The following is a 27,813-nucleotide window of genomic DNA, read 5'->3' as shown; positions in this document are numbered from 1 at the left end:
GACAATGGAGAGGGATAAACAACCATCTCCTACCTGTAATTTTTCAAACACAGCTTGTGACATGGAAGTTAGCAGCTAATTGGCTGGTGGGTCATCACTCTCTATATCACTTTTCAATGTGGCCCACAGAGAGGAGAGTAAACTGCTGGAGGGACACATGGCATGGAACTGTTGGAGGGACACAGGCGGTGAGCTGCTGGAGTAACCTAGGCAGATATGTGTAAAAATGGGCACTACTGTGGGCACTATGTGCAGGGGGCACTACTGTGGGCATTTTGTATAAGGGTACTATTGTGTAGCATAAACTTGTACATTGTAATGGGCAGTGCTACCATGGCAGTGGGTATTTGTGATGTGGCCATTGCACGCACTGTACAGCGGCACAATGGCCGGCGTGTGACATGTTACAGCTGCGCTGTATGAACCCTGGCAGCTGTCTACAGTCTCACTGTTTTCCCTGTCCCAGGATCGACATGTATTCGGGATAGAGGAGGTAGCAGCCAGGGGTATGGATCATTAGGTCACCAGCATGTTGGTCGATGGTCATTAGGTCGACACCATTAGCTCGACATGCATTTAGGTCGACATGACTAAAGGTCGACAAGGTCATTAGGTCGACATGGGTAAGGTTGACATGGTCATTAGGTCAACGTGGTTAAGGTCGACCGTGAAAAAGTCAACATTGTTTTACGTTTTTTTTTTCCCCACCCGAATGTCGACACAGTGAACATAAAGACTAAAATGTAGCACTGCGTCCCCTCGCTTGGCTCGAATGAGATCAACTACCTCTCGGGACTTCTTTATGTCTTGACTGGGTGAGACGAACCATAGTGACACCGCTGTTTCAGAACCACATGTAAAAATGACTGTACATTGGAGTGTTACAACATTTAATCACTACAATGTTCAGAGCATATGACAAACACCTCTGGAGATACAAACATTTATATATTTTTTTTGTGTTTTAAAGCACACACCCAAACTTGGCAACTGGAGAGCAAAAACTTTTAATGGTTTTTATCAGGGCAAATGTTACAATTGAGCTATGAAAGTTCTGTAGAACAAACAAGAGAGGTTGGAAATGTACAGAATGTGTCAGTTGCAATAGCCAGATGGCATAGACTAAAATGTCATTACATTTCCGGGCCCAGTACATTCTAATTAGAATGGCGCTTTTGGCTGTAACTGCAGAACGGTCTTCACTGCATTCACATATTTAGCATCGGGTGGAGGTTTCCTCTGACTACCGGGCTGCAAGAATGCCTTGATTGTAGGAATTTTGCTTGTTCTCTCCTTGAATTTCTAGTCAACAGGAATGAAACCAATTTTAAGTTAAATGTTCATCAATTAAGATACATAATTAACTTGAATAAACAATATAAGTACCCATACTGTGATTTCATGATGCAGATACTAAAGGGCATAATTACTTGGTGATTTATTGCTGCAGCAAAAACAAATTGCAGGCAATATGGTCGCTCAGCGACCATATTACCAGCGATATTGCACCATGTGTACACAGCTTTAGGCTGCGGTAGGGTGGATTAATGTTAGGATTATAATATTGTATATTGGACATGTGGATGCCACTATCGGCGTGCATTCGGCTCTTTCCAGATCGCTCGACGCCCACCCACCCAGGCTGCATCCTCCTGCCTACAGCCCAGCATTTTTTCAATCCCGGAATTCGAAAACCCGCCCCGGGAAATGGCCTCCCTAGTACAGATGTAATCAATATGGCTTGTTCTCGAAATACTTGCTACTTTTACATGTAGAAAATAGATCTCTCCCTCTCCACAATCAGTGTGCAAATTTTAAATCCCCTCCTCCCATAGCAGAACAGGATTTTCTATCCCATATCTTATCCATTCAACAATCTTAGAATCCAATCCAAAACAGTGTAATGCTGGCCTACCTGACTGACCTGATCGTGTGCAGGTCACAAGTGCGATCGAACGAGTGATCTATGTGATGTGATTGTAAAGGCCCATATGGTCTGTTTCCGACTGCAGTGCAGCATGTATGATGGTGTATGGCCGGATTAACATCTTGTGCCCGCCCCCAACAGGCAGGAGTATGCCTGCATTCGCTGGGGCCAACCCAGCATTTCTATGGGTGCACCCACCATTTTTCTGGGCATCCCCATGAAATGCTGGAGGTCCACCCTGGAATGCCCCCTGTCTGTCAGTCAACTGTCATATTGCCAGCGAAGGTTACCCTTCGCATGGTCAATACGTAAAGGGACACCTCGCACATCGTACCGTGCGCGGCCTATCAATGTTCATATGGGCTGCGAATTGGCAGCCCTCTGAACGGGTCTGAAGTGGGCCCTTGGTGTATTCGAATGAAGGAAAGAACATTGATATGATCATCCTTCATTAGATCATTCGGATGTGTACTCAGGATCCGAGGCGCTTGCAGCTGCTTATCACACTCCCTGTGCAGCCGGGCCAGGAATAAATATGATTTTCATTGACCAGCTCAATCACAGGTATCCCTGGTTTGAGTTTTTTTTCAATCCTGGGATTGGTTTCCTTGATGGCAATTACATTTTACAAAATAAAGTGATAAATTATGCACCTAGGTCTCAAAGATTCCAAAAGTTAGATATAGTATTAACTGCACTATAGTGCAAACTACTGAGGAGGAAAGGGAAGTACGTGACTATTTCTAACTAAGCGAGACAACCTTATTTTAGATCTGGCTCGTTAGCTTATTTTCTCTACTAGCAGGATACATACACACGGAATCCTGTCATTTAGGAAGCCGCAGGTCAAAAGACTGTCCCCGCATCCAGATATAGAGAATCCCAACCCCTGTGACCTTAAACCTCACCCCCTAACCTCCCTGCAGCCCGACCCTAAGCCTTCCTGCTAGTGCCTAACCCCAGTACCCTGCCGCCTAAACCTAACATTCCCCTATAAAGTACCTTACTTCAATCCCCATCCCCACAGCCTAACCCAGTGTCCCCTCACTAATGCCTGAACCAAACCCCTCACCCCCCTTCCCTGTCCCCAAGCTTGCTCTCCCGCATACTTAATGGATTGGGATGCTGGCTGACTGTATTCTCGCGTTTACATTCTGATCTATTTGAAGTTCCAGCCACGGTCTTCTTGTGGCAGTCGGGATGCCAGCGCCGGTATACTGAACGCTGGTATTCTGACCACATCTGCTACTTGCAGCAAACAGTTTTCCTGCTCACTGAACATAATTAAAGCACCTTGAGTTATTTAGGAGAAAGTTTTTATAAGTACAATTATTATTCTAATAAAGTTTTACATTTCCAAATGGGAAATTACCTGAAGCTGAGGAAACTCAGAGAGTATATCAGCATTCTTTTCTTCCCCCATCAGAATGGCCTCCAGCAGAAGTACATCAGCCACAGTAAGTCGATTTCCAACTAGATACTTCTCACCATGATCTCTTAAGACCTTATACATACAGAAAATGCATGTCAATTCCCATTAACAAATACTAAAGAGCATATTCATCACTGTCCTATAGAGCCCGCTATTGACTTGGTATCTGACTCTGAGTTGCTTTGGTAAATACTAAACTACTGGACCAATTCAATATTACTCCACTACATAGAGAGCTGCTATGAAAACAAGCTGCCCCTGCGAGCCCCATCACGAACACTTCCGCCAATTGTAATTTACTCTGCTGTAGGGGGCAAAGGATTCCTAATCAAAATTCGGATCTACTTCAGGAAGACGTGGGCTCCAGTAACTAATGCCATGTAAAGGCATCAGTTCCCACAATCAAACTCCAGTAACATTCAATTATCAGCTTTGCGGTATTGGGTTCCTACACTAGTACATGGGAACAGTAGGCAATGATGGGATTGCAAGGAAACAGGCGATATTCATGTTATCTCCTGTGTTACCTTTATATGCATCACCTTATTCCTACAAAAGTAGGTGAAGAATAATCTCTTCACTTACTATAAGGGAAAATGACGGCGTCCATAATTATAATAGGTTCTGACCGTGATGTAGGACGATGCTGCTAAATATATCAGAGCGTATTAATATTGTTGTTAAGTGCTCATTCAGACAAATGTGTGTTTAGGAGCATTGTCACATACTGCAATGGAGAAAAGTTCCAAGGAATCATGCAGCAAATGTATGTTGTCTACTGAAGCATTGCATCATGGGAATATGTTATCAGAGTAAGCAGCATGGCATTGCCACAGTGCATAGCTACAAAACATGCTACAGAAATGTGCATACGCAAAACATCGGTCCCCCGTGCGACTGTGCGGGGACTGAAACAATTACAATAAAGGCCATTATACGGTGTATCTACTAGATAGAAATAAGAACATGTACAGATTGGAAAGGGCACAAAAAAATGTATTACCTTTTCATACACCGGGAAATACCGATGCTTTGCTTTTTGCACAATGGTATCAAGGTGTCTCTCTTTATTTTCCGGCACCACAAACGGAAACCACAAAATTAACTCCACAAAATCCATGATACCCTCCGCATACATGTCAATGCTAAAAGACAAAAAGACATAAATGAAGACATCACATATTGGCAGTAGAATTGGGTCTAACTCGTGTTTGTACCCAAATGCAATTTTCTAGGCTACAGAGTTGCTGAGGTTAGATAGTAAAGCGGCCTCCCAGAAATGAAAACATTGCTTTTGTATTCAGCCTAGTGGATGAATACAAAAAGTGGATAATAACCTTAAATTGTGGATAATATCTAAAGTGGTACTATGCTAAACCGCAATAGGGGTGTATGATGATATATATATATATATATATATATATATATATATATATATATATATAAATACCAAGGGGGTCCGGCACTCCACTGTGCTGGTTACTTCGGCGGGTGCCAGCAATACACACACTGTGTCATATAATTACCGGGAAAGCAGCAGTCCAGCCAAATAATTCAAAAACGATTTTAGTGAACGAATGTGGCAAATCACATAGTAACGTTTCAACACCACCGTGGAGCCTGATGACGACACGGTGGTGTCGAAACGTTACTATGTGATTTGCCACATTTGTTCACTAAAATCGTTTTTTAATTATTTAGCTGGAGTGCTGCTTTCCGGGTAATTATATATATATATATTTTTGCATAGTTCAGACAAGCAAATCCTGGCTCCATTGAACAGTGCTTCTGGGATCCGGCACATGGGACCATGCCATGATCGAAGAGGCATAAATTAATCCCATCACCTGGAGGAAAGTTGGAATTTGGGGCACATCTCTCCCCTTAATTTTGCATGAATCAATGTTCATCGCATCTCACAGTCCAGCAGCAGAGGTGGATGCACCATTGCTTTCTGCATTACAGGCTGTGCAGTATCAGGCAGTCAGGCAGGAGTCATAATGTCCCTTATTGCATGTGTTAACAGGGCTCCCGGTACAGAGCTGATTAATTCTGCAGCAACACTAATTTATCTACAAGCCAGAGAGGAGATACCAGTCCCACCTGGCTTTTGAGGCCCCTGAGGGAATTTCAGCTCCAGCACTTTCAAAACAAAAAAGGATCCTATGATAGCGCCGGTTAATCCATCTGGGTGGTGGTAAAATCCCCTCTAAGGGGAACCAATATATCCCTTCTCACAAAACTGCATTACCTAGCATTTGATATTATAGAGATAGGAAGTGTTCTATGTATAAATAGAAAGTTAACGTGGGAGACTATAGTGGATCTATAAAAAGATCCAGTTATTGATCTAGATACCGCTCCTGCTGTCCACTATAAAATCTATTGCATAGGACTGTTCTACCTAATTATTTCTAACTTCTGGGACACTAAAGACGAGACACATCTCTCATCACCCACCAATGCCGAGAGCACATGGGAGAAAGCAGCATGTTGAGTAGTCCATACGTTTAACCAACCTAACCTCTGCTCTATCATCACTTTCTGGGCACACTCATTCACGATCGAAGTGACAATTCCCTGCAAGGGCAATAGCCAACCAGGGGGGTCTCTTCCCTAACGTGAACAGAAGCAACCCATTTTTTCATATCCATATCTGCAACTGTCGCACGGCTAAAACCCGCTCAATTGCGGGGATTGGTTAAGCCAATCCACTAACGACAATCAGCAACAGTTGCCACGCAACAATCACACTGCAGGGATATACTGACACACCTTTATCTACTCAGTATCTAATTTCCATTCCTCACTATCTGTCTCCATTTCTGATTATTTCTTTCTCCCCAATACATATGTGAAACAGAGCAGTGTAATCTTGTGACCACCAGATGGCGCTATAATAACAAATATATTGATACTGTGCGTTTGCTGAAATTTTCCCCTCTTTCTTTCCCTGATACCAGGGGTACTCTGTCTTTTATCAATGTCATACAGTAGGATACATGTATACATATTTTTTCTAACTAGACATTGATAATACAGTGAAGAAAATTCGCAATTCACCCACTATATAGAGGTGTCCTCTAACCAATTCTTTATTATTATTAATTATCACTTAATATTATCACCGATAGATAGGCAGTCTCGTTTAACAAAGATATAGAAAACTGATCCAAAACGTGAAGAGAATACTGCCAAACATAGACGGGGGTTTCATACATAAGGAATTGTGTGTATATGTTCTGTATTTCACGTATGTCCAATGTTATGTCCACATTTATTATAAAACCATTTTATGATTAAAAATTAAACGTTAAGTTTTAATTAAGTGTGCCCCCAAACAAAGAGAGTACTTTTTCTCTTTCTTTGTTTGATTCTATCTTACTCTCAGGGGAGCACCTCCACACCGCTTATTTGTGTCAAGGCACATTGATTTATATATTGTGGATAACCTATCATTGTCATCTCTTATTTTGAAAACGATCCTCCTGGTGGGTACTAGTGCATAGGTATACTGTCCCGTTCCCCGATATCCCATGCCTACATTGTTTGAAGCTTTGCAGAATTTCATTCACAGACCATTGCATTGTATGCTATTGTATTGCATGCGATGCGATTTGATGCGATTTGATGCGATTTTAATATGTACAGGCACCCAGATGCCTGTTTCATATGTGAAATGGCCCCCCAGACCCCATTTTTAATTGTATACCCACCCTGATGGCTAAATGACCCCCATTGTTAAAGCCACCCCACTATCAACGCCAACACGAAGCGTGGCGAGCGCCGGTGGTACGCGTCCTCCGACCTTTTCATACCCCCACTATCCACGTCGGCGTGGAGTTGATTTTATATAGTGTGGCGAGCGCAGCGAGCCACCGAGCCCAAAGCGTGGCGAGCGCAGCGAGCCCCGCGAGGGGACGTGGACACCTTCACAGCTATACGCGTCCCCTCGCGGGCTTCACAGGTATCCGGGTCCCCTCGCGGGGCTCGCTGCGCTCGCCACACTATATAAAATAAACTCCACGCCGACGTGGATAGTGGGGGTATGAAAAGGTCGGAGGACGCGTACCGCCGCCCCTCGCAGGCTCGCTGTGCTCGCCACGCTTCGGGTTGGCGTTGATAGTGGGGTGGCGTTAACAATGGGGGGCATTTAGCTATCAGGGTGGGTATACAATTAAAAATAGGGTCTGGGGGACCATTTCACATATGAAACAGGCATCTGGGTTCCTTCACATATTAAAATCGCGGCAAATCGCATCGCATGCAATCTGATTGTATGCGATGCGATTTGACGCGATTTTTAGGTGCGATGAAGAAAATCAGGCGCCCAGATAAGTCACAAGTACCGAAACAACAAATAGGACAAAATATCAGAAAACGTCAGCGTGCATAACTATTCACCCCCCTAAAGTCAGTCCTTTGCAGAGCCACCTTTTGCGCCAATTACAGCTGCCAGTTGCTTTGGATAAGTCTCTATGAGCTTGCCACTGGGATTTTTGCCCATTCCTCAAGGCAAAACTGCTCCAGCTCCTTCATGTTGGATGGTTTTCATTTGTGAACAGCAATCTTCAAGTCTGACCACAGATTCTATATTGGATGGACATCTGGGCTTTAACTACTAGGCAATTCCGATGATGCTGTCTCCACCATGATGGTGTTCTTTGGTGTTGGGTTTGCACCAGACATAGCATTTTCCTTGGTGGCAGAAATATTACATTTTAGTCTCATCTGACCAGAGCACCTTCCTCCATACATTTGGGGAGTTGCCACATGCCTTTTTGCAAACTCAAAACGTGCATTTTTTCTGGACACTATTTCATAAAGCCCAGCTCTATGGAGTGTACGGCTTATTTTGGTCCCATGCAAAGATACACCAGTCTCTGCTGTGGAACTCTGCAGCTACTTTAGGGTTACTTTTGGCCTCTCTGATTATTGCCTTCCTTGCCTGGGCTATGACTTTTGGTGGGTGGCCTTCTCTTGGCAGGTCTGTCTTCGTACCATGTTCTTTCCATTTGAATATGATGGATTTGAAGGTGCTCCGGGTGATCATCAAAGATTTCGATTTTTTTTAAATAACCCAACCCTGACTTGTACTTCTTAATAACTTTGTCTCTGACTTGTTTGGAGAGCTCATTGGTCTTCATGGTGTGATGCCTCCTGCTTAGTGGTGTTGCAGACTCTGTGGCTTTTCAGAAAAGGTGTGTGTTTATACTGACAGATCATGTGACACTTAGATTGCACAGATGGACTTCATTTCACCAATGATGTGACTTCTGAAGGTAATTGGTTGCACCAGAACTTTTAAATGGTTTCAAAGCAAAGTGTGTGTGTGTGTGTGTGTGTGGGGGGGGGGGGGGGGGGGGGGGAGCAAATATGCATATGCCCATTTTTATTTTTTACAATTATTTTTTATATACATTTTTCTCATTTAACTTCACCAACTTATACCGTGTTCTCACTGCCAGTGAGAAATACACGGTTTTTCCCTGGCATTAAAATGCCGGGTACTGCAGGGACGGATCCCCGTTCTCACTGCAAGGCAAATTCCCGGGTGAAGAAGGTCTACCCGGTAATTTGCCTTTTAACACAGGTTTTTATGCAGTGAGAACGGGTCAACCCGTGTCTGCATACCCGGATCTCAAACACAGGTTAAAAGAAGGGTTTTACACGTGTATGAGATCTGGGTATGCGACCCTTTCACACTGCTGAAAAACCCGTGTAAAATGGCAAATTCCCGGGTCGACTTGTAGACCCGGGAATTTGCCTGCAGTGAGAACAAGGTATTAGACTATTTTGTGCAGATCCTTCACATAAAATTCAGATGAAAAAAATATATATATATATTAAATTACAGGTTGTAATGTAACAAAATAGGTAAAAAAGCCAAGGGGGTGAATACTTTAGCAAGGCACTGTATATATATATATATATATATATATATATATATATATATATAGTTGCATTTTACATTGCATTGATGATATTGTATATAAGAAATGGTCCTACAAAGCTTTCTCCATCAGGTCCTTCCCATGCAAGCCATGCTTCTCGGCAATGTATCGCAGTATGGCTTTAGTCTGTACTAACTTCTGCCCATCGATTTCCACCATTGGTATTTGTTCAAATAGCAATACTCCATCTGAAAAAGGCAAAACATTTTAATATATATATATATATATATACATACACACACACACACACACACACACACATAAACACATATATACACACACACCTCTGGCAATCAGAATCAGTGGCGGCTCCTACCTTATAGTAGGAGGGGGGCTGCCACTGCTGCTCATGGCCGGTCCCCGCTGCTCCTCCCAGTGCCTGTACAATGATGACAGGCCCCCGGATTGCAGCCCATAGAAGCGAAAGAGGCAGCCCCTGAGGGAGGGAACACCTCCCAATGGGACTGCCTTTTGTGACTGGCTGGTCAGACTTCCAATAGGAAGCCATTGCCAGTCACAGTAAAGCCAGTGCAGTCTCACAGACTGCATCTGACTTCACAGTGGCAGATTTTTTACCTAGGAGTGCTGCAGTCCTGCAGCCCATTGGTAAAAAGAACCCACCATTGATCACTGTGTGCGACAGCTTCTCCCTACTACAAAGCACTGTACTCTTCTCACACAGGGCCTTATTCTAGTTCCTTTTCAAATGGACAAAACCATGTGCACTGCAGGTGGGGCAGATATAACATGTGCAGATAGAATTAGATTTGGTTGGGGTTTTTCTTAGTGAGATCTATATTGCAGTGTAGAAATAAAGCAGTCAGTTAGTATCCCTGCACCGAAACAAAATAACGCACCCAAATCTAATTCTATCTGTACCCGTTACATCTGCCACACCTGCAGTGCACATGGATTTGTTCATCTGATAAGGAATATGCCTCTAAGAGTGAACTAGAATAAGGCCCACAGTTTTGTGGACAAGGGAAAGGCTGGCAACATTTAGCTACATCATTACTGACAGAAAGTCAGTGGGTTACTGTAAAGCCAGTGGTTAATATAAAGTTAAGGATTTGAAAGCACTTTCGATTATACTACAGAATTTGCACCAAAGCAGCAAATACTAATACACTGTTTTGTAAAGTAAGCTGTCATAGCAGAGACATTATTGTAAGTATACTCTATGCAGCCAGAACAGATATAATATGATAGAAATGTGCTAGTACAGGTTGAGTATCACTTATCCAACATGCTCGGGACCAGAAGAATTTTGCATAACGGATTATTCCGTATTTCAGAATATTTTTTATATTTCAGTGATATATCTTGAGGTATCTTGCATTTATGTTGTACAAACACATCAAACACATGACATGCACACAAATATATTTTATTTGTGCATAAAACAAGGTTTAAAAACATGAAACAAAGTTTGTGTACTATCTCAGGCACTTAGGCCCTTATTCTGATCGGTGCGGATATTCCCGCATTCTTACGGTGCGGTCCGCACGCCACGGTGTTTTGCCGCGTGCGGCCATCGTCCGTAGAAACGCCCACGTGTCCTCCGCATTCGGACGGACTCACTCTTTAAGAACAGGGCGTGTTTACGGACGACATACAAAGCATGCGTGTGCGGGAGAAACACTCCGATTCGGCACGGTATTACAGAGTATTACAGAGTATGCTCGGGAATACCGCATCCGAACGGGAGCCAAGCGGTGCTACCGCACGTAAGCGGAGTATTTACGCCAAACAACCCACTATGAAGTATCTTCTGCTATACATCACATGACCCACTTATTCAATTACCTATCCTCATAAAAAACAAATAAATTTTTTTACTTTACCCAAAAATGTGTGGTTTCATGAGTACATGTCGAATACACATGTGTATTGCTAGTATTAATATTCTGTCATGTCCATTGTTAGCAGTTTGAAAGTGTCTGACAAGTACAGCATATGTGGGTGTTTAGTACGGGTTCCTTGAAGCAGCAATGGTTTCAATTAAAGCACTGACAAGCGTCCTATTAGTGAGTAATGAGTAAAGGAGTAGATTCTATTGGGTTCAGGTGTTAATGGTTGTAGTCATTAGGCGTACGTTCGCCTACCGCATGAACGAGTGGTGTCCGCAAAGCAATAGTACACTTGTGGACACCGCACATTTCTGGCCTTTTTGATCGCGTGCATTCGGAGTGGTTTCCGAATGTACGCCCCCCAACATAAGTGTACTCCCCCGTGTCCGCCCATGTTTCCGCCCCGTTTTGCCCACTTTGAAACTACGCCCATGTGTCATTCCGCATGACGCCCATAATACGCCCCTATTTCCCGAATGATAGCGGTGAACAGTTCTGGACGGGATCTGGCCGAACTGGTACCGAGTCAATGCGTGGCACATGCGCGTTGCGTTCGCCACGCATGCGCAGACGCCGTAAAGACGCGATCCGAAAGTATGCGGTAAAGTCCGCGTCAATCAGAATAAGGGCCTTAGTTTGAATGCCAACAATCATTTTCTTGCACATATTTAGTGCCAGTTACATATCATGCCCAGCGGCATAGCTTTGTTTGGGGCGCCCCCCCGCCGTTAATGGGGGGGCGCCCCCCCTCCCCGCCCGTCCGGCCCCCCCGTGTCCCCTGTGCCCCTTCCCCCCATTGCCGCATGCTTACCTGTCCGCGCGTCCCGGCTCCCCTCCTGGCTTCAATAAATTCTATGCAGACGGACCACGATAAAATGGCCGCCCCCATACCGCAGACAGTTTCAGAGAACAGTCTGCTTTATGGGGCGGCCATTTTATCGTGGTCCGTCTCCATAGCATTGATTGAAGCCAGGAGGGGAGCCGGGACGCGCGGACAGGTAAGCATGCGGGGGATGGGGGGCGGGGGGATTACTATAGCACCGCAGCCCCCCCGGCGCCCCCATATGCGGGGGCTGCGGTGCTATAGTTACACCACTGATCATGCCCTCAATAGTGCTGCTACAGTTAGGTGTGGTATGACTGCCCAACAATCGGGATATCGACAGTCAGTATACAGACATTGGAATCCCGACTGCCGGTGCTCCGACGGGCGGCCAGTGCAAACAAGCTTCTTGCAGACAGGAAGGGACACAATGCACAGATACAATGTCTATGTCTACTGAACATGAAAGCATGAAAAACCCATGTCAAACTTTTGACTGTCGACCTTCCCAATGTCAACCTAATACTTTTGTCTTCCTTTTGACCCTTTCAATCTTAGGTCAACCTTAGGCATGTTGACCTTTTGTCTGTGTAGACCTAAGGCATGTTGACCTTCAGTGGTCGACCTAATGTATGTCGACATAATGATCCATACCCAGTCAAAAAAAGGGGTAAACAACAATTATTAATTAATAAATTAATTTTGTTAGGGGTGCACAATTGGAGGGGTGTGTCCATCACCGCCTACTGGGCGTGTCCATCACCGCCTACAGGGCATCAATGTAAACTAAATAGAAGGTGACTCATTTATGTATATGCACTTCAGAATGAATCATCCCCCCCCCCCCCAACACATACTAGAAACAGGGACAGTGCACGCCGACGGCGCGCTGCAAATATTTACACTGTAATGCCACACATTGTAATGCTCATTACACATAATGCCACGCACAGTGATGCCAAATACATATAGTGCCACACACCATAATGTCCATAACAAATAAAGCCCACATAAAGCCACACACTGTAATGCCAATTACACATTATGCCAAATTTACACCGTAATGCCTATTACACGTCACACACTCATTACATAGTATACCAAATGCCACACCGTAATGCCCATTACACGTTGCTCCTCACACTGTGATGCCCATTACACATTGCACCTCACAATGTGATGCTCATTACTCCTCACAACATGATGCCCATTACACATTACACCTCACACCGTGATGCGCATTACACATTATGCCACACACCGTGATGCCCATTACAGATTAATTGACACACTGTGATGCCCATTACACATTATGCCACACACCGTAATGACTATTACACATTATGCCATTCCTTTGTCAGACATGTCCCCCCTCCCTGTGTCAGCCCTGTCCCCATTCCCCTCTGTCAGCCCTGTCCCTATTCCCCTGTGCCAGCCCTGTCCCCCTCCCCCTGTGTCAGCCCAGTCCCCCTCCTGTGTAAGCCCTGTCCCCCTCCCCCTGTGTCAGCCGTGGCCCCCTTCAGCTGTGTAGTGATTGATATATTTTTTGGCTATCACATACTGTTAAGTCGGGACTGGCAGTGCCCACTGCTGTGCTGGCTGCTAGCTGCTCGGAGACCAACCCAGAGTGAAAGGGCTCTGTTACTAGTAAGTGCCTCACCATCCACTGACCACGGGTGGCAGGGACATTATGTGTTTAAGCAGCACTAGTGGGTGCATTATGTATGTGTAAGGTAGTGGAACTACAAGGGGGCATTATATTTGTAAGGAGCTCTAGTATGGGCATTATGGCCCTTATTCAGATCTGATCGCAGTACAAATTTGTTCTCAAAATGGGCAAAACCATGTGCACTGCAGGTGGGGCAGATGTAAAAAGTACAATGTGTATAAAGCAGTGGCACTACAGGGGGGGCATTATATGTGTAAGCAAAAATACCATTATGTGTATAATGAAGCACTGCTGGGGGGCATTATGTGTATGCAACACTACAGGGTGCATTATGTGTAAGTGGCACTAAAATGGCACAGGGTGTGCAAAATTTATAATTACACCATTGCATGGTGATGCATGATGTGTGGCATAATGTGTAATCAGCATTACGGTGTGGGATAAAAATGAATTAAGCATTATGATGATGTGTGGCATGTGCAATGGGTATTATGGTGTGTGGCATAAAGTTATTTAAGCATTACGGTGTGTGGCATAGTGTCTACTAGGCATTACGGTGAGGGTCATAATGTGTAATGGGTACTACGGTGTGTGGCATATTCTGTAATGGGCATTACAGTTGCTCCAGGCAACATGTTATCTAGCTACTCTGCTCCACAGTGGCTAATATATCTGCAGTTATTCAGTCCGCATTACAGGGTCCTGATCATTCTTGTTTTTACCCAATCCCCTTATGAACATTAGCTAAGGCAAATTCCTTCTCAAATGGACAAAACCATGTGCACTGCAGGGGGGCAGATGTAACATGTGCAGGGAGATTTAGATTTGGGTGGGGTTTTACTTCAAAGTGAGATCTATATTGCAGTGTAAAAATAAAGCAGCCAGTATTTACCCTGCACAGAAACAAAATAACTCACCCAAATCTAGCTCTCTCTGCACAAGTTACATCTGCCCCACCTGAGATGCACATGGTTTTGTCCATTTGAGAAGGAAATTGCCTTTGCGAGTGAACCACAATAAGGGCCTTTGTGTACAATCCAGACTCTCTGCCAAGTAGGAAACTTGATGACATATGTAAAACGAAACAATTAATACAGTAACATTAGACTACCATGCACTACAGAGATTTGTACATACTTTTAAGTAATGCTTCAAATTTTTCTCTTGTTTCCAGAAACTCTTCTTCAAACTGCACAAGAAAAAGATTTAAGATCTTAGTAAGTTAGTTATTATTGAAGTCGTCAATGTAATAGAAGTATGAGCTTAAATACAAGGAAACCTACAAACCTCAACACCAGCTGCGGCTAACAACCAGCGTATGGACTCCATTTTACCTCTGCCATTCAAGTAGTACAGTTTGGGTTTTGCAGACATCTTTCTTTTTTACCTGAATTTGGGGAAAACAAATACATAAATCAGCTGGAAATACTACAGAGAAAGCAAAATTTACTATGAAATATAGGAAACTTTGTCAAGTCACCTTCCTATCAATATTTCCATCACACAGATACAGCATAACTATCCCAACAATATGGCTTCTGCACAGAGGAAATTGGCCAATGCTCAATTGCACTTCTCCTTCATTAGGATGATGGACCCATTTATAAACTGTGCATAGTAAAAAGCAATCCTAAAGCCTGAAGGGCATATGTATCACAGCTTGCAGAGAGATAAGTTATGAGAGATAAAGTACCAGCCAACTGCATCAGCTGTAGCCCATAGGAACCGGCTGATAACACAAGGAGTGGGTTCCTACAGGAAGTCAGCTCTCTGCCTATCGCAACCTGGTCTTGGGGAAGGAAACATCTCCCAATGGGACTGTCCATCATGTGGGTTACTGGTGGGTAGGACTTCCAGGAGATATTCACAGTGAAACCAGTGCAGTCTCATGGAGAGCACCTGGCTCCAGGGCATAAAGTGGTCATGCAGAGGTGGGGGAACTAATTTCTTTATGCCACCTAATTACACCCCATCCCCTCCCCCCATTAGGCAGAGACAGGGCCAGTGGTAGGGTTTTTGGCACCCCCCTGCAAATTAGAATGCTTTCCTGTAAGAATTACTGTGCAGGGCCAATGTGGAGGTTAAAATGTTTCACCTCACCATTAGAGGTGGCGGATCTCAGTTCCACTCTGTTCCCCCTCACTTTAACCCCTGCCTGGCTCACTGAGATGCGATGAGGTGTCAAATTTTACTGGGGTGACTGTAGTCATAGGTAGTGTGCATTCTAGCAGCCTGCAGCTTTCAAAAACTATGCAGTTCTTCTTCCCTGCCTGGGATGACGCTCTATGCTGTGGTTCTTCTATCACAGGTCTGGTCTCTATATCAGTGCTAAAATACAGACCACACCATCTCTAATAAAATTACATTTCTATTGAGAAAATAGAGCTTGAGGGTCTGATAGCCAAACAGGCTGAAAATTATTTTTTGCTAATGCAATTTAGATTTTAGAGCCACAACCAAAAATTAAACAAATTATTATACTTTTGTTTTGGGGCCACATGTGTGATATTGAGGCACATTGCATAATGCTGTTTGTTATCAGCAATGATTTTTCCTGCAATCGGTATCGGTCTATAATACCTCATTTTTATCAGATCTAAAATAAAGGCAGACTGAGCATAACAGGGATAACAAACCTAATTCTTGATGCATATACTGTTATATATTTGCTATGAGAGTTGCCCTAAAAATAAAACCAGATGCCCAAAGATGATTGTGACAAAATGATCAGAACCGTTATTGAGTGTACTGGAATATCTTCTAGCACATATTCGGTCCCCAGCATAAGCCGGAAAGCATCTATTTGGCCACATAATGGGGGAGATTCTCTAAGAATCTCCGCCCCCTTCGCTGCCCATCCCAATTATAATTATCGCATATGTTCTAACATATGCGATAATTATAGCAAAGGACAGCTCTTGTGCTAAGAGCTGTCCTTTGCGGTGAGAGTCGCCAGGTACCAGCAGGTCCCGGCGGCTCCCCCCTCCCTCCCACACCCGGCGCTGCTGCTGCTGTGCCAGGCTCTCCTCCTCCCTGCACCCGGAAGAGGATCAGTGCAGGGAGGAGGTCACATGTCCGGGCATCACAGCTCTGTGCTGCCCGGACACAGGTGAGGGGGGAGGGGGCGATGCGGGGCGGCGGGGGTCCGTGCGGGGCGGCAGGGGGTCGTTGCGGGGCGGCGGTGGGATGCGGTAGAAGCCCATAGGATTCTATGGGGCATCGCCAGATTTTTCTGGCGATGCCCAACCGCGCGGTAACCCGGCGGGGGATGCTTAGTGCATCCCAAAATAATGGGGTTTTTACCGCATTTCTAGCTTAGAGAATCTCCCCCAATATCTGTATTAAAGTGTGTGAAATTTAACTTTAATTTAACCCACGTATGTAAGCCTCACTGAAGCAAGAAGCTGATTGATTGGAGAAAATCTTGGATATTGTGGACCTGGTAACTTTGCGAACCTGGGAGTGTGGAGTCTGGTACAAAGAGCTGAAAGGGGGCACATATACCCCATATGAAAGACTGCCCATAGCACACCAGGAAGGATTATCCTTATAAAAACCTCCATAAGGCCACAGGAGATATTAACCCTTTTGATGCGGGACTGGTAACAATATAAAAAGCCAGTATTACCAAAGCCTCCTTACAGTCAATATAGAGCCTCATAATAAGTGATCCAGAATTTTATGTTGTATGTCCTGTATGTGTATGTAGATATATGTTTTACTGTGATAGAAGTGCACTTCATAATTGTTTTTAATTCATGATATTCTGATGAAAATAAATATACCATGTTTTTAATATAAAATTGTGTTTATTGACCTGGGTGTAGCTGCGCCTCCTATATAGAGAGCTGGTGATTTATTCACCAACTCCGACCCCTATTAATTTAACTCTGCTTGTCAAAAGGTGTGGATCATTAGGTCAAGGGTCATTAGGTCAACCGTGAATGTTCGACATGTGAAAAGGTTGACACGAATTTCACAGGTTTCTATGTGTCGATATTGACATGGGCCACAAAATAGAGTAGCGGGAACCCCTACATGGTGCCTCCCTTGGCACACTTATTTACAGTTTCTTGTATAACGCAGCATATTCCATTGTGCTTTACAATTGGAATCCGTGATAGGACAGTAATCACAGACATACGTACATAGAGGTAGGCCCTGCTTGCAAGCTTACAATTTATACAATACAATTGTAATCCACGTGGATCATAAAGTATGAGTAAGATATCTGAATGAAAAAAAGTGTAGACAATTGCCAGGCCAACTTATTGCTTGTGCATACCTCCCAACTTATGTGTTGGGGAAATAGGGACACTCGCGCGTCCGAAAAGGGGGCGGGTGTATGTAAATGAGGGCGCGGCTTATGCTAATTAGCCACATCCTCATTTTCATATGAGAATAGACGCTGTGCGCATGCGCACAGCGTCTATTCTATTAGATTGGGGGGTCTCCCAACTGCCACCCCCCACAGCGGGGCAATGCCTGTCGCGGGTGGGACAGGACCCGAAAATCGGGACTGTCCCGCTGTAATCGTGACAGTTGGGAGGTATGCTTGTGTCAAGGTCAACCTAAACAAACACAGGTCTTCCTGATGTAAGGCATGGCTTGATGGGCTTCATTAAATGAATAGACAAGAGATCAATTGGTGAAGCACACAGGCGGCACTGTAGGGTGTTTTCTGAATGTTTCAGAGCTGCATACATGAAGCTATAGTAATGTATATGTAGACATAGAGGCCTCTTTATCATAGGTCTTTTTTCATAAAATTATCCTATGCGAAAACATCAGTTTTTATTCCCACTATGACTATGTACTAACAACCTAATGCTGGAGATTTCACAGTAATCTCCTGAAAAAGCATCACTGCAGACTCCATTATTATCAGTGGGAACGACTGACCACTACTGTATGTACTTTGACTCCGCTGATTTACGCCATTTTCAGATGACGCAAACCACTTTGTACCTATGGAGGCATTCTTGCCGTAGAAAGATTTATGATCCCTCACCCAGTGTCAGTTTACTAGGAGGAGTCTCACAAATGTAAAACCCTCCTCCTTCAATAATCCGTGACTATAACTCACAGTGACAGCAGTTATTACTACTGCGGTCTCTTATATTTATAGGCAATACATAGCTGTGACATTTTTGAAAATACTGTAAAAATCAGTCACAAAATGTATTGTTAATGTCAGCACTGCTGCCTTTTATTATACATAAGCCCCTTAAACTTGAACAGACAATTTTCTATATGATGCAGTGCCTTTGAAGAACACCAGGATGAATACAAACTGCAAGTCACATTGTCCTTTTTCAAATTCGATATAGCCGCCAGGGTGCCATTTGTCCCATGATCCATTGTAGAAGACGGAACAACTGGGCAGCCTGGGGGTAGCAAGGTGCGCTGCTCATCTCCACTGGCTATTCTCTGTTGCCAAGAGCTCCCCTCTGCCAGCTCCCAGTGGAGGGGAGCTCCTGGCAGCTGTGATCCTCAGCTATTTTTTTATTTTAATATTTTAATTTCAGTGGCAGGCGTGCAGTGCGCCAGTAACAACCTGGGCAATGAAATCCCCCCTAGGCAACGAGCACATAATATTCCATGGTAACAAGCATATACTCAACCCATGGCAACAAGCAGGAATTCAGTGAGCATGTAACTCCTGGCAACTACCATTGTAGGTAATATGACATAATGTGTAATGGACATTATGGTGTGGGGCATATTGTGTAATGGGCATCACGGTGTGCGGCATAATGTCTAACTGGCATCACTGTGTGTTATTTTGTGAAGTTATTTTGTAATTTCAGATAATTGTGTTAGACGTTGGGTGATCTGTTCTTTTCTTGTTCGTATAGCTGCTCCAGATTGCGCAAACAGGGGTATTGTCCCCATTTTTTGTTTCGTAATGCAGAATTGACATCACAGTGTTGGGTGTAATGTGTAATTGACATCTTGGTGTCGGGCATAATGTGTAATTCGCATTACAGTGTGGGGCAGAACGTGTAATCAGCATCACAGTGTGGGGCATATTTATGGTGTGGGGCTGAGGAGACTAGCTGGGGGAGGGCGGCCGCCACCTGCCGATCATGATCCACGGGCGGGCTCCAGGGGGGTGGGGTGGGTGCGGGCGCTACCCCGCCGCAGGTTGCCGCTGATGACAAGTGGGGGGGGGGGGGTAGGACTGTGGGCAACAAATTAACGGACGGGCTCCAGGGAAGGGGGGGGCGGGGGTACAGCTCACTCACCCACTCCCTGGGATGAATAGCTGGTACCGTACTTGGCAGCTGAGCTGATTTCTTCCTGCTCTCCTCAGGCGGAAGCTTTCCTGCTACTGCAGCTCAGTACCGCCCTCCAGTGGCCGGCGCCCAAGGCAAATGCCTAAAGCTGCCTAGTGGTGGCGCCAGCCCTGCATGCTGGGTACATCAGCATGGGAAGAATCTACAGAATGTGCAGACTTTTTAAACAATTGATTTATTTAGTTCTTAAATAGCTGTATAAGTTATAAAACAAGTTTTAGTCTGTTTTATTTACTAACGATATATTGGAGGCTCTATGAAAGGGGTGTAGATCATAGGATTGACCCTTACTAGGTCGAAAGTCAATAGGTTGACATTGACAAAATGTCAACACAAACAAAATGTCAACAGGAAAAGAGGTTGACATAAATTTTTTCAAAATGTTTGTGTCAGTGTCATCATGAACCCCCAATTAGTGTAGAGCTTTGCTCGTCATGCTTTGGGCACATTGCCTTGTTGCGCTTGGCACATTTTACCATTGCTAATTGTAGTCCACATGGATCATAAAGCATGAAAATGTCCAAGAATAGAAACATATTGTGAAAAACTCATGTCAACCGCTTCATTTGTTGCCCATTGGCATGTTGGCCTTTTGCTTATGTTGACCTTTTGTCAGTATCAACCTAAAGCAGTGGTAGCCAACTCCAGTCCTCGAGAGCTGCCAAAAGTTCACATTTTCTAGATCACCTAGTTGAGGCACAGGTGTATTCATTACTAACTGACACATTATAAATGATCCACAGATGGAGCTAATAATTTCACTTGTGATTCTGTGAGGAGACCTGGAAAACGTGCACTGTTGGTAGCGCTCGAGGACTGGAGTTGGCTACCCCCAGGGGCAGATTGGCCACCCGGGAAACTGGGCAATATCACGGTGGGTCGGTGCAGATTTCCCCCTGGCTGGGACGCCAACTGTTCTACCATGGCCGGTGCTGGCGTCATCCTGCGGGGAATATATGCGGCCGCCATATTTGATTAGGGCTGTGCTGCCCTTTGTGAACAGGATTCTAACGAATGTAATTGGGAAGAATATCAAATTTACAACCACCAATGGATGCTTTCAGGGCGTGCCAATGAGTTTTGATGAAGTATTTAGCAAATGGGAAAGAAGTGCCTGGAACAAAAATCCTCTTTGGGCATTCCATTCTGAAAGTGGAACCAAGAAGAATCGTCTGGTCCTTCAAGTCAAGAGCCAAAAAATACAGCTAATGAAAGAGATAAAACCTTATCACAAGAGAGCGTTGAAGATGCTGGGAAGCCTGCCGGGGAAATGAGAGAGCCTGATCTACCTGCACCGCATGGGGTGCATGACAGTATCCTACAGGCCATTAAACGGGCAGTTGAGGATGAAGATGCAGACCAGTTAACAGCCTATGGCTATGAAAAGATGCGTTTATCTGTTTAATGTCCTTTTCAGAAACGGGCTACAAATGGCACTTGAAGACAAAAGCATTTTAAATGTGGTCCATGACTGGCGCTGGATGGGGGATGTCTCGTCCCACCAATATGGGGTGGTTCTTAGCAATGTCTTTGATACACAGGTAGGAGATGTATACCTGTTCATGGAAACCGGGGGCTTTATTCCTAATCGTACGTGTTCACTTAAGGAATATTTGACTCGACATCTCAACATGCCATCTTCACAAGTTTCATTCCTGACTTACAAGGATAACCCCAATATATGGCTTGACCGTCCAATATCTACACATTTGCTGAAAGAATTGGCCCTGGAAGTCTTACACCACTTGACTCTGCGCCTAGCAATGTTGGATGCCAGGTTAGCTGTTTTTACTATATTGGTTGATGGGTATTTAAATACGTATAGCCAAGGAGAAGTGGATGATTTGGGAAGCACTGAGATCTGCTCCAAGCTTCCAAAAGAAATTCAGCAACTTTTGTGTTTTCCAGCAAGTTAGGCGAGACTTACAAGCTGACTTACAAGCAAAGTTTAATAAACGATAACCCCACTATATGGCTTGATCGTCCAATGTCTACATGTGCCTTGAGTCCTGTTGGAGAAAGTGCACTATATAAATAAAACTTACTTACTACACATTTGCAACTTTCTGTTTTCCAGCAAGTTAGGGGAGGGGAAGCAATACACGAATACATTGTCAATGGCCAAGGGTTTCTTACCCGGGTGGAAAAGACAAGCCAATGAATGCACTGAGGAAGCTTGATTTGACTCTCAACAGTGGGATTGCTGAGCTCTGTGATTGTTACCAACCGTCTCGCAATACATTGCCGTAACAAGAAGTGGAGAGCAAACAGTTGTATGCAATTAAAGACAAGTCCACTTATCTTACATATCATTGACTCTTAGCAGTGGGATTAATGAATGGTTATGCAAGATCAATTGTCCTTGGTCCCTCCGACCCACCCATATGTTGCGGAAATAGGACATGCACATGTTAGCTGATTTTACATCATTGGGTGATGGGTATTTAAATACAGATAGCCAAGGAGCAGCGGATGATTTGGGCAGCATTGAGATCTGCAACTTTGTGTTTTCCATTAAGTTAGGCGAAACTTACAAGCTGACTTACAAGCAATTTAATAAACGATAACCCCATTATATAGCTTGATTGTCCAATGTCTACTCATTTGCACAGTGAATTCGCTCTGGAAGTCTTATACCGCTTGGCTCTGCACCTAGCACTGTTGGATGCCATGTTAGCTGATTTTACATCATTGGTTGATGGGTATTTAAATATATATAGCCAAGGAGCAGCGGATTATTTGGGATGCACTGAGATCTGCTCAGGGGATGCAGTTTAAATCCCGGTGGTCGGGATCCCGGCGTTCAAAATCCCGACGCCGGAATCCCGAACGCCGAAATCCCGACACTTTCTCCCCCCGTGGGTGTCCACGACACCCTCGGAGGGAGAATAAATTAGTGTGCCGAGCGGGATCCCGACCGCCGGCTTTTCATGCCGAATCCCTGCTCAGAGCTTCCAAAAGAAATTGTTTTCCAGCAAGTTAGGCGAGCGGAAGCTATACACAAATACATTGTCAATGGCCAAGGGTTTCTTACACGGGTCAAAAAGAGAAGCCAATGAATGGAATAGCTGCACAAGAGCGGACCCTACTGGCCAAACCTAACCTCCCCTTCTTTATTATATCCCCTTTAGTATATGCACTTGCACTTGAGTCAGGTGCATTCCCTCTCCTTTGCCTTTGTCGTTGGTGGCTGTGTAGGCATGAATGGCCTTTTGCTGCTCCTACATCCTCTGCAGCATATAGAGGGTGGAGTTCCAGCACGTCACAACCTCTTGTTTGAGGTGATGGCAGGGAAGGTTGATTAGTTTTTGCTGCCGCTCCACCCTTCGGCAGGCAGTGGTAGAATGGCAAAAGTGTTCAGCAATTTTGAGGGCCATCACAAGCATCTCCTGTATGCTCCGGTCACTTATTAGGTTGTCTTCCGACGGCGTCTGGTTGTGTGATGCAGGGCGAGAGCGGCAGCGGCGGGCTCCTGGAACAGTATTCGGAATATCTTCATCTGCATTACAGTGTGTCTGTGAATCTGACACAATCATGTACATGTTATCTGTGCTTAAGGTACAGTGCTTCCATTAACACTGCAGAATGGCTTACTGGAGACACCCTATCTAAGTGTGATTCAGTAGCAGGACAGGTGTGAGAAGCAGCCGCCATTTTTAATCCTTGTCTTGCACTTGTGATTTCAGTATCTGGGTCTGCTATTGTGATATGTCATCACCATCAGCAGCATCCTCCTCTTCATCAACTTCCTCCTCAGCGCCAGCTACATCAATTTCCTCCTCCTGGTGTACAACATTGACAACTTCAAAATCAGGAACTGGACTATGGGTGATCCTTCCAGCATATGCAGATGGCATGCTGCAAATGGTGGAAGGAGCCGCTTCTTCCCATACAGTGATGGGAAGGTCAGGCTTCGCAGCCACCAACACCCTTGGACTATCATTGGGGATTTGTGATACCGTGTCTTTTAGAAGGCTGAATTGTTTGCTGTCTTTTTGTTGACAGCTTAACTCTCTTTACATTTCTAGGTTGGAGGAAAGGAGGATGAGGAGGGCTGGGATCGTCGTGTAAAGCTGGACCACTAGTCACGAACATTGGCCAGGCCCTTAGCCGTTCCTTGCCACTTCCTGTGGTAATTGGCATGTTGGCAAGCGTACGTTTCTCCTCCAAGGATTTAAATTTTTTTTCTTAAACGTACTTGCCTTTTTGGATTTCACACGCCCTCGACAGTGACATTGGGCATCGGCATTGGCAGAAGACGTTGATGGCATTTCATCATCATGTTCTATGTCTTGACTAGTGGCAGCAGCTTCAGCACTTGGAGGAAGTGGTTCTAGTACTATTGGAGCCTTCATATTTTGGTTCTCCATTATCTTTCCGGAGTACAGCCACACAGCAGCAGAGACAGAAAAATGTAAAAGGATTATTATTTACGTCAGTAACCCTTATTGTAAAAAAAATAATGATTTATTATTTTGCAGCACCGATGTGCAGTGTGCACACAGGTGAGTTGAGACTTGTACTACCCTAGCCTGTCCCAGCACACAGCAGCAGACACAGAAAAATGTAAATGGATCTTAAGGAATTTATTTAGGTCAGTAACCTATATGTCATTGATAATTTTGGAGCACCAATTATTTTGCAGCACTGGTGTGCACACAGGTGAGGTGAGACTTGTAGTACCCTGTACAGCTAACAGTCACACAGCAGCAGACACAGACAAATTGAAAAGGATTATTAAGAAGTCAGTAACCCCTTTATTATTGTAAAATATTTTTTTTTTTCATTTTGCGTGTGGCCTGCACAGGTGAGGTGAGACTTGTAGTACCCTCTCCCGGCTTACAAAATGAGTAGGGGTCCCCCGTATTTTAAGAACCAGCCCCAGGCCAAACCAGTCAGCAGGGTAATGCCACAGCTGGGGGGAGACTTTTTATACAAGTCCCCCCGGCCAAAGCATTCATCCCTACCGACCAGTCAGCCTGGTCAGGGGCCCTGAGGGAGTGGGGACCCCCCCAATAAAGGGGTCCCCCCCTCCAGGACTTACCTGACCAGGCTGAAGCCTGGTGCTGTCCCCGGTGACCCTGGACGGTGGGCATCGAGCTGATAGTGGTGTAAAAAAAAGAATAAACTATTGTTTAAAACTGTGGAACTATGAGTCCCAGCAAGCCTCCCCCGCAAGCTGTGACTTGGAGAACCACAAGTCCCAGCCTGCGGGACATTAAAGGGCCCGCTGGTTCCACAGTAATAAAAAAAGTTAAAAAAACACACACTGACACATTTAATACATACATTACACACACACTGGCCCTTATTCTGATCGGTGCGGATATTCCCGCATTCTTACGGAGCGGTCCGCACGCCACGGTGTTTTGCCGCATGCGGCCATCGTCCGTAGAAACGCCCACGTGTCCTCCGCATTCGGACGGACTCACTCTTTAAGAACAGGGCGTGTTTACGGACGACATACAAACCATGCGTGTGCGGGAGAAACACTCCGATTCTGCACGGTATTACAGAGTATTACAGAGTATGCTCGGAAATACCGCATCCGACCGGGAGCCAAGCGGTGCTACCGCCCGTAAGCGGAGTATTTACGCCAAACAACCCACTATTAAGTATCTTCTGCAATACATCACATGACCCACTTATTCAATTACCTATCCTCATAAAAAACTGCTTATTTGGAATTGGAATCAATTAGATGCCAATATATCCTTACAAGCATGCCTAACACATGCATTGCACACATTAACCCTTACAGCAATTGAAGTGCAATGGTTTCAATTAAAGCACTGACAAGCGTCCTATTAGTGAGTAATGAGTAAAGGAGTCGATTCTATTGGGTTCAGGTGTTAATGCTTGTAGTCATTAGGCGTACGTTCGCCTACCGCATGAACGAGTGGTGTCCGCAAAGCAATAGTACACTTGTGGACACCGCACATTTCTTCCCTTTTTGATCGCGTGCATTCGGAGTGGTATCCGAATGTACGCCCCCCAACATAAGTGTACTCCCCCGTGTCCGCCCATGTTTCCGCCCCGTTTTGCCCACTTTGAAACTACGCCCATGTGTCATTCCGCATGACGCCCATAATACGCCCATATTTCCCGACTGATTGCGGGGAACAGTTTTGGACGGGATTTGGCCGAACAGGTACGGAGTCAAGGCGTGGCACATGCGCGTTGCGTTCTCCACGCATGCACAGACGCCGTAAAGACGCGATCCGAAAGTATGCGGTAAAGTCCGCGTCAATCAGAATAAGGGCCACTGATACTTACCTATCTTGATCCCGTAGGTAGGTCCCAGGGTCTTGGTCCGGTGCCTTGTCCTGGTCCGGATCCATGTCGGCATTCGGCTCCATGTCGATGTCCATGTCAGCGTCGTCCGTGTCGCGCTAAGAGGCCAATAGAATCATTCTGATGATCATATTGTCCCCCGTATTTTGGGAACCAGCCCCGGACCTGGAGCCTGGGGCTGGTTGTTAAAAATCGGGGAACCCCTATTTGTCGGGTTCCCTGATTTTTAATTACCGGCCCCGGCTCTTTCAGCCTGGGGGACCCCACGCTGTTATTTTTATTTATTTATTTATTTTTCTCTTTTTTTTACACTCTGCAGTCTGCAGGGATCTGACTGATCCATGCAGACTGGCTGCACAAATTCGTATTAGCGGTCGTTAATACGAATGGATACGCCATCAGAGGGTTACAAAGCAGTCGTATTTGACTGCTTTGTAAATCCCCCTCTGGAACACGACTTGGCATACGACGTATTTGGTCGTAGCCATTCGTATTAAGAATACGAATGCAACTTTTTGCATTCGGATTCTTAGTAAATTTCCCCCATAATATACAGCACAGGCTCTGTCAGTATACCACCACACAACACTACACTAACACAGTCAGACTCAGCAGGTTTTCAGTCACTATCAGCAGTGTAGTAGTTAAAACTACTACACCACGCAGGTTGCACAGCGGGGTGGGAGAGTGAGCTCGCGGGCGGGTGCCAGGGAAGACAGCCAGACGTGCACACTGTTCAATCTCCTAGACTGGAGTGAACATGGCGCCCGCGCGGCCGTCCTTAAATACATGTAGTGACGTTGTCCGGATCTAGTGAGATCCGACAGCGGGATCTCGCTGCCACCAGAAAGGAGCGGTCCAAGTCTGGGCGGGAAAACCCGAACAGGCTTGTGAATGCATTCGGATAGGGGGGTGTTCAGGGGTGTCTGGATTCCCGAAATCCGGATGCACTCATCTCTAATAATAATTAGAACAAACCCCTAGTTACTTGTTAGATTCCAAAATGTAGCCAATGATAAATTACTCACAGAGTAGGAGCAGGTCAGCAGCAGCAGCTCTCCTTTCTCCTTGGGATACACAGGGAAGGTTGTAGTGAGACTGGAGCTACACAACGGTTGCTTGTCTAATGAGGGGTGTATCCTGTAACCACATCTCTTTTATTTTATTAAAGGGCAGGCCAGTTAACTCATAATATTGCAGCAAACAACCTGGCTTGGCTGCAGTTTGCTTCACATTTATGTCCTAATTCCAGTTAATTATTAAATAAAAGTTAAAGCATGTTGTAATATGAAAAAGGACTTTCATTGTGGTGCCTATTTACTTTGAATCAGTTACTATGACATGAGGGCATGCACTTAGCCTGGAGGAGAGAAGGTTTATAACACTTAGAACTGGGATATGGGACCTTTGGTCCTCCAGCTGTTGGTGGACTACACTACACTACACTACACTACAACGGTTTTTCTATTTGTTGCAGGGCATGCTGGGATCATACTTGCCTACCCTCCCGGAATGGCCGGGAGGGTCCCGCAAATCGGGTCCCCCTCCCGGTCCCCCGGGAAGGG

The 27,813-nt window shown here is 45.0% G+C and overlaps 1 protein-coding gene across 1 annotated transcript; it reads right to left on the bottom strand.

Moving 5' to 3' along the window:
* Positions 1-991: 991 nt before the first annotated feature.
* LOC146064156 (glutathione S-transferase A4-like) lies at positions 992-27,431 on the bottom strand. Its single transcript, XM_083177340.1, has 7 exons — positions 27,277-27,431; positions 14,943-15,042; positions 14,793-14,844; positions 9,369-9,501; positions 4,363-4,504; positions 3,300-3,431; positions 992-1,302 (listed from the first exon to the last, which is right to left on the bottom strand). Exons 2-7 carry the CDS (start codon positions 15,027-15,029, stop codon positions 1,162-1,164), a joined length of 687 nt encoding a protein of 228 aa, XP_083033466.1. The 5' UTR covers positions 15,030-15,042; positions 27,277-27,431; the 3' UTR covers positions 992-1,161.
* Positions 27,432-27,813: the final 382 nt, after the last annotated feature.

The sequence above is a fragment of the Crinia signifera genome, chromosome 3 (assembly GCF_055691185.1).
Source record: "Crinia signifera chromosome 3, ASM5569118v1, whole genome shotgun sequence".
In the NCBI taxonomy this organism is placed as follows: Eukaryota; Metazoa; Chordata; class Amphibia; order Anura; family Myobatrachidae; genus Crinia; species Crinia signifera.
The sequence above is the reverse complement of the archived record's forward strand: the minus strand, read 5'-3'. Positions and strand labels throughout refer to the sequence as shown.

Excerpts from the sequence above, each read along its gene's own strand:
- LOC146064156 (XM_083177340.1), bottom strand. The coding sequence starts at position 15,029 with ATGTCTGCAAAACCCAAACTGTACTACTTGAATGGCAGAGGTAAAATG. Across the intron at positions 14,845-14,942 it reads TAGCCGCAGCTGGTGTTGAG|TTTGAAGAAGAGTTTCTGGA; the intron begins GTTTGTAGGTTT and ends TTTCTTGTGCAG. Across the intron at positions 9,502-14,792 it reads ATTTGAAGCATTACTTAAAA|ATGGAGTATTGCTATTTGAA; the intron begins GTATGTACAAAT and ends TGCCTTTTTCAG.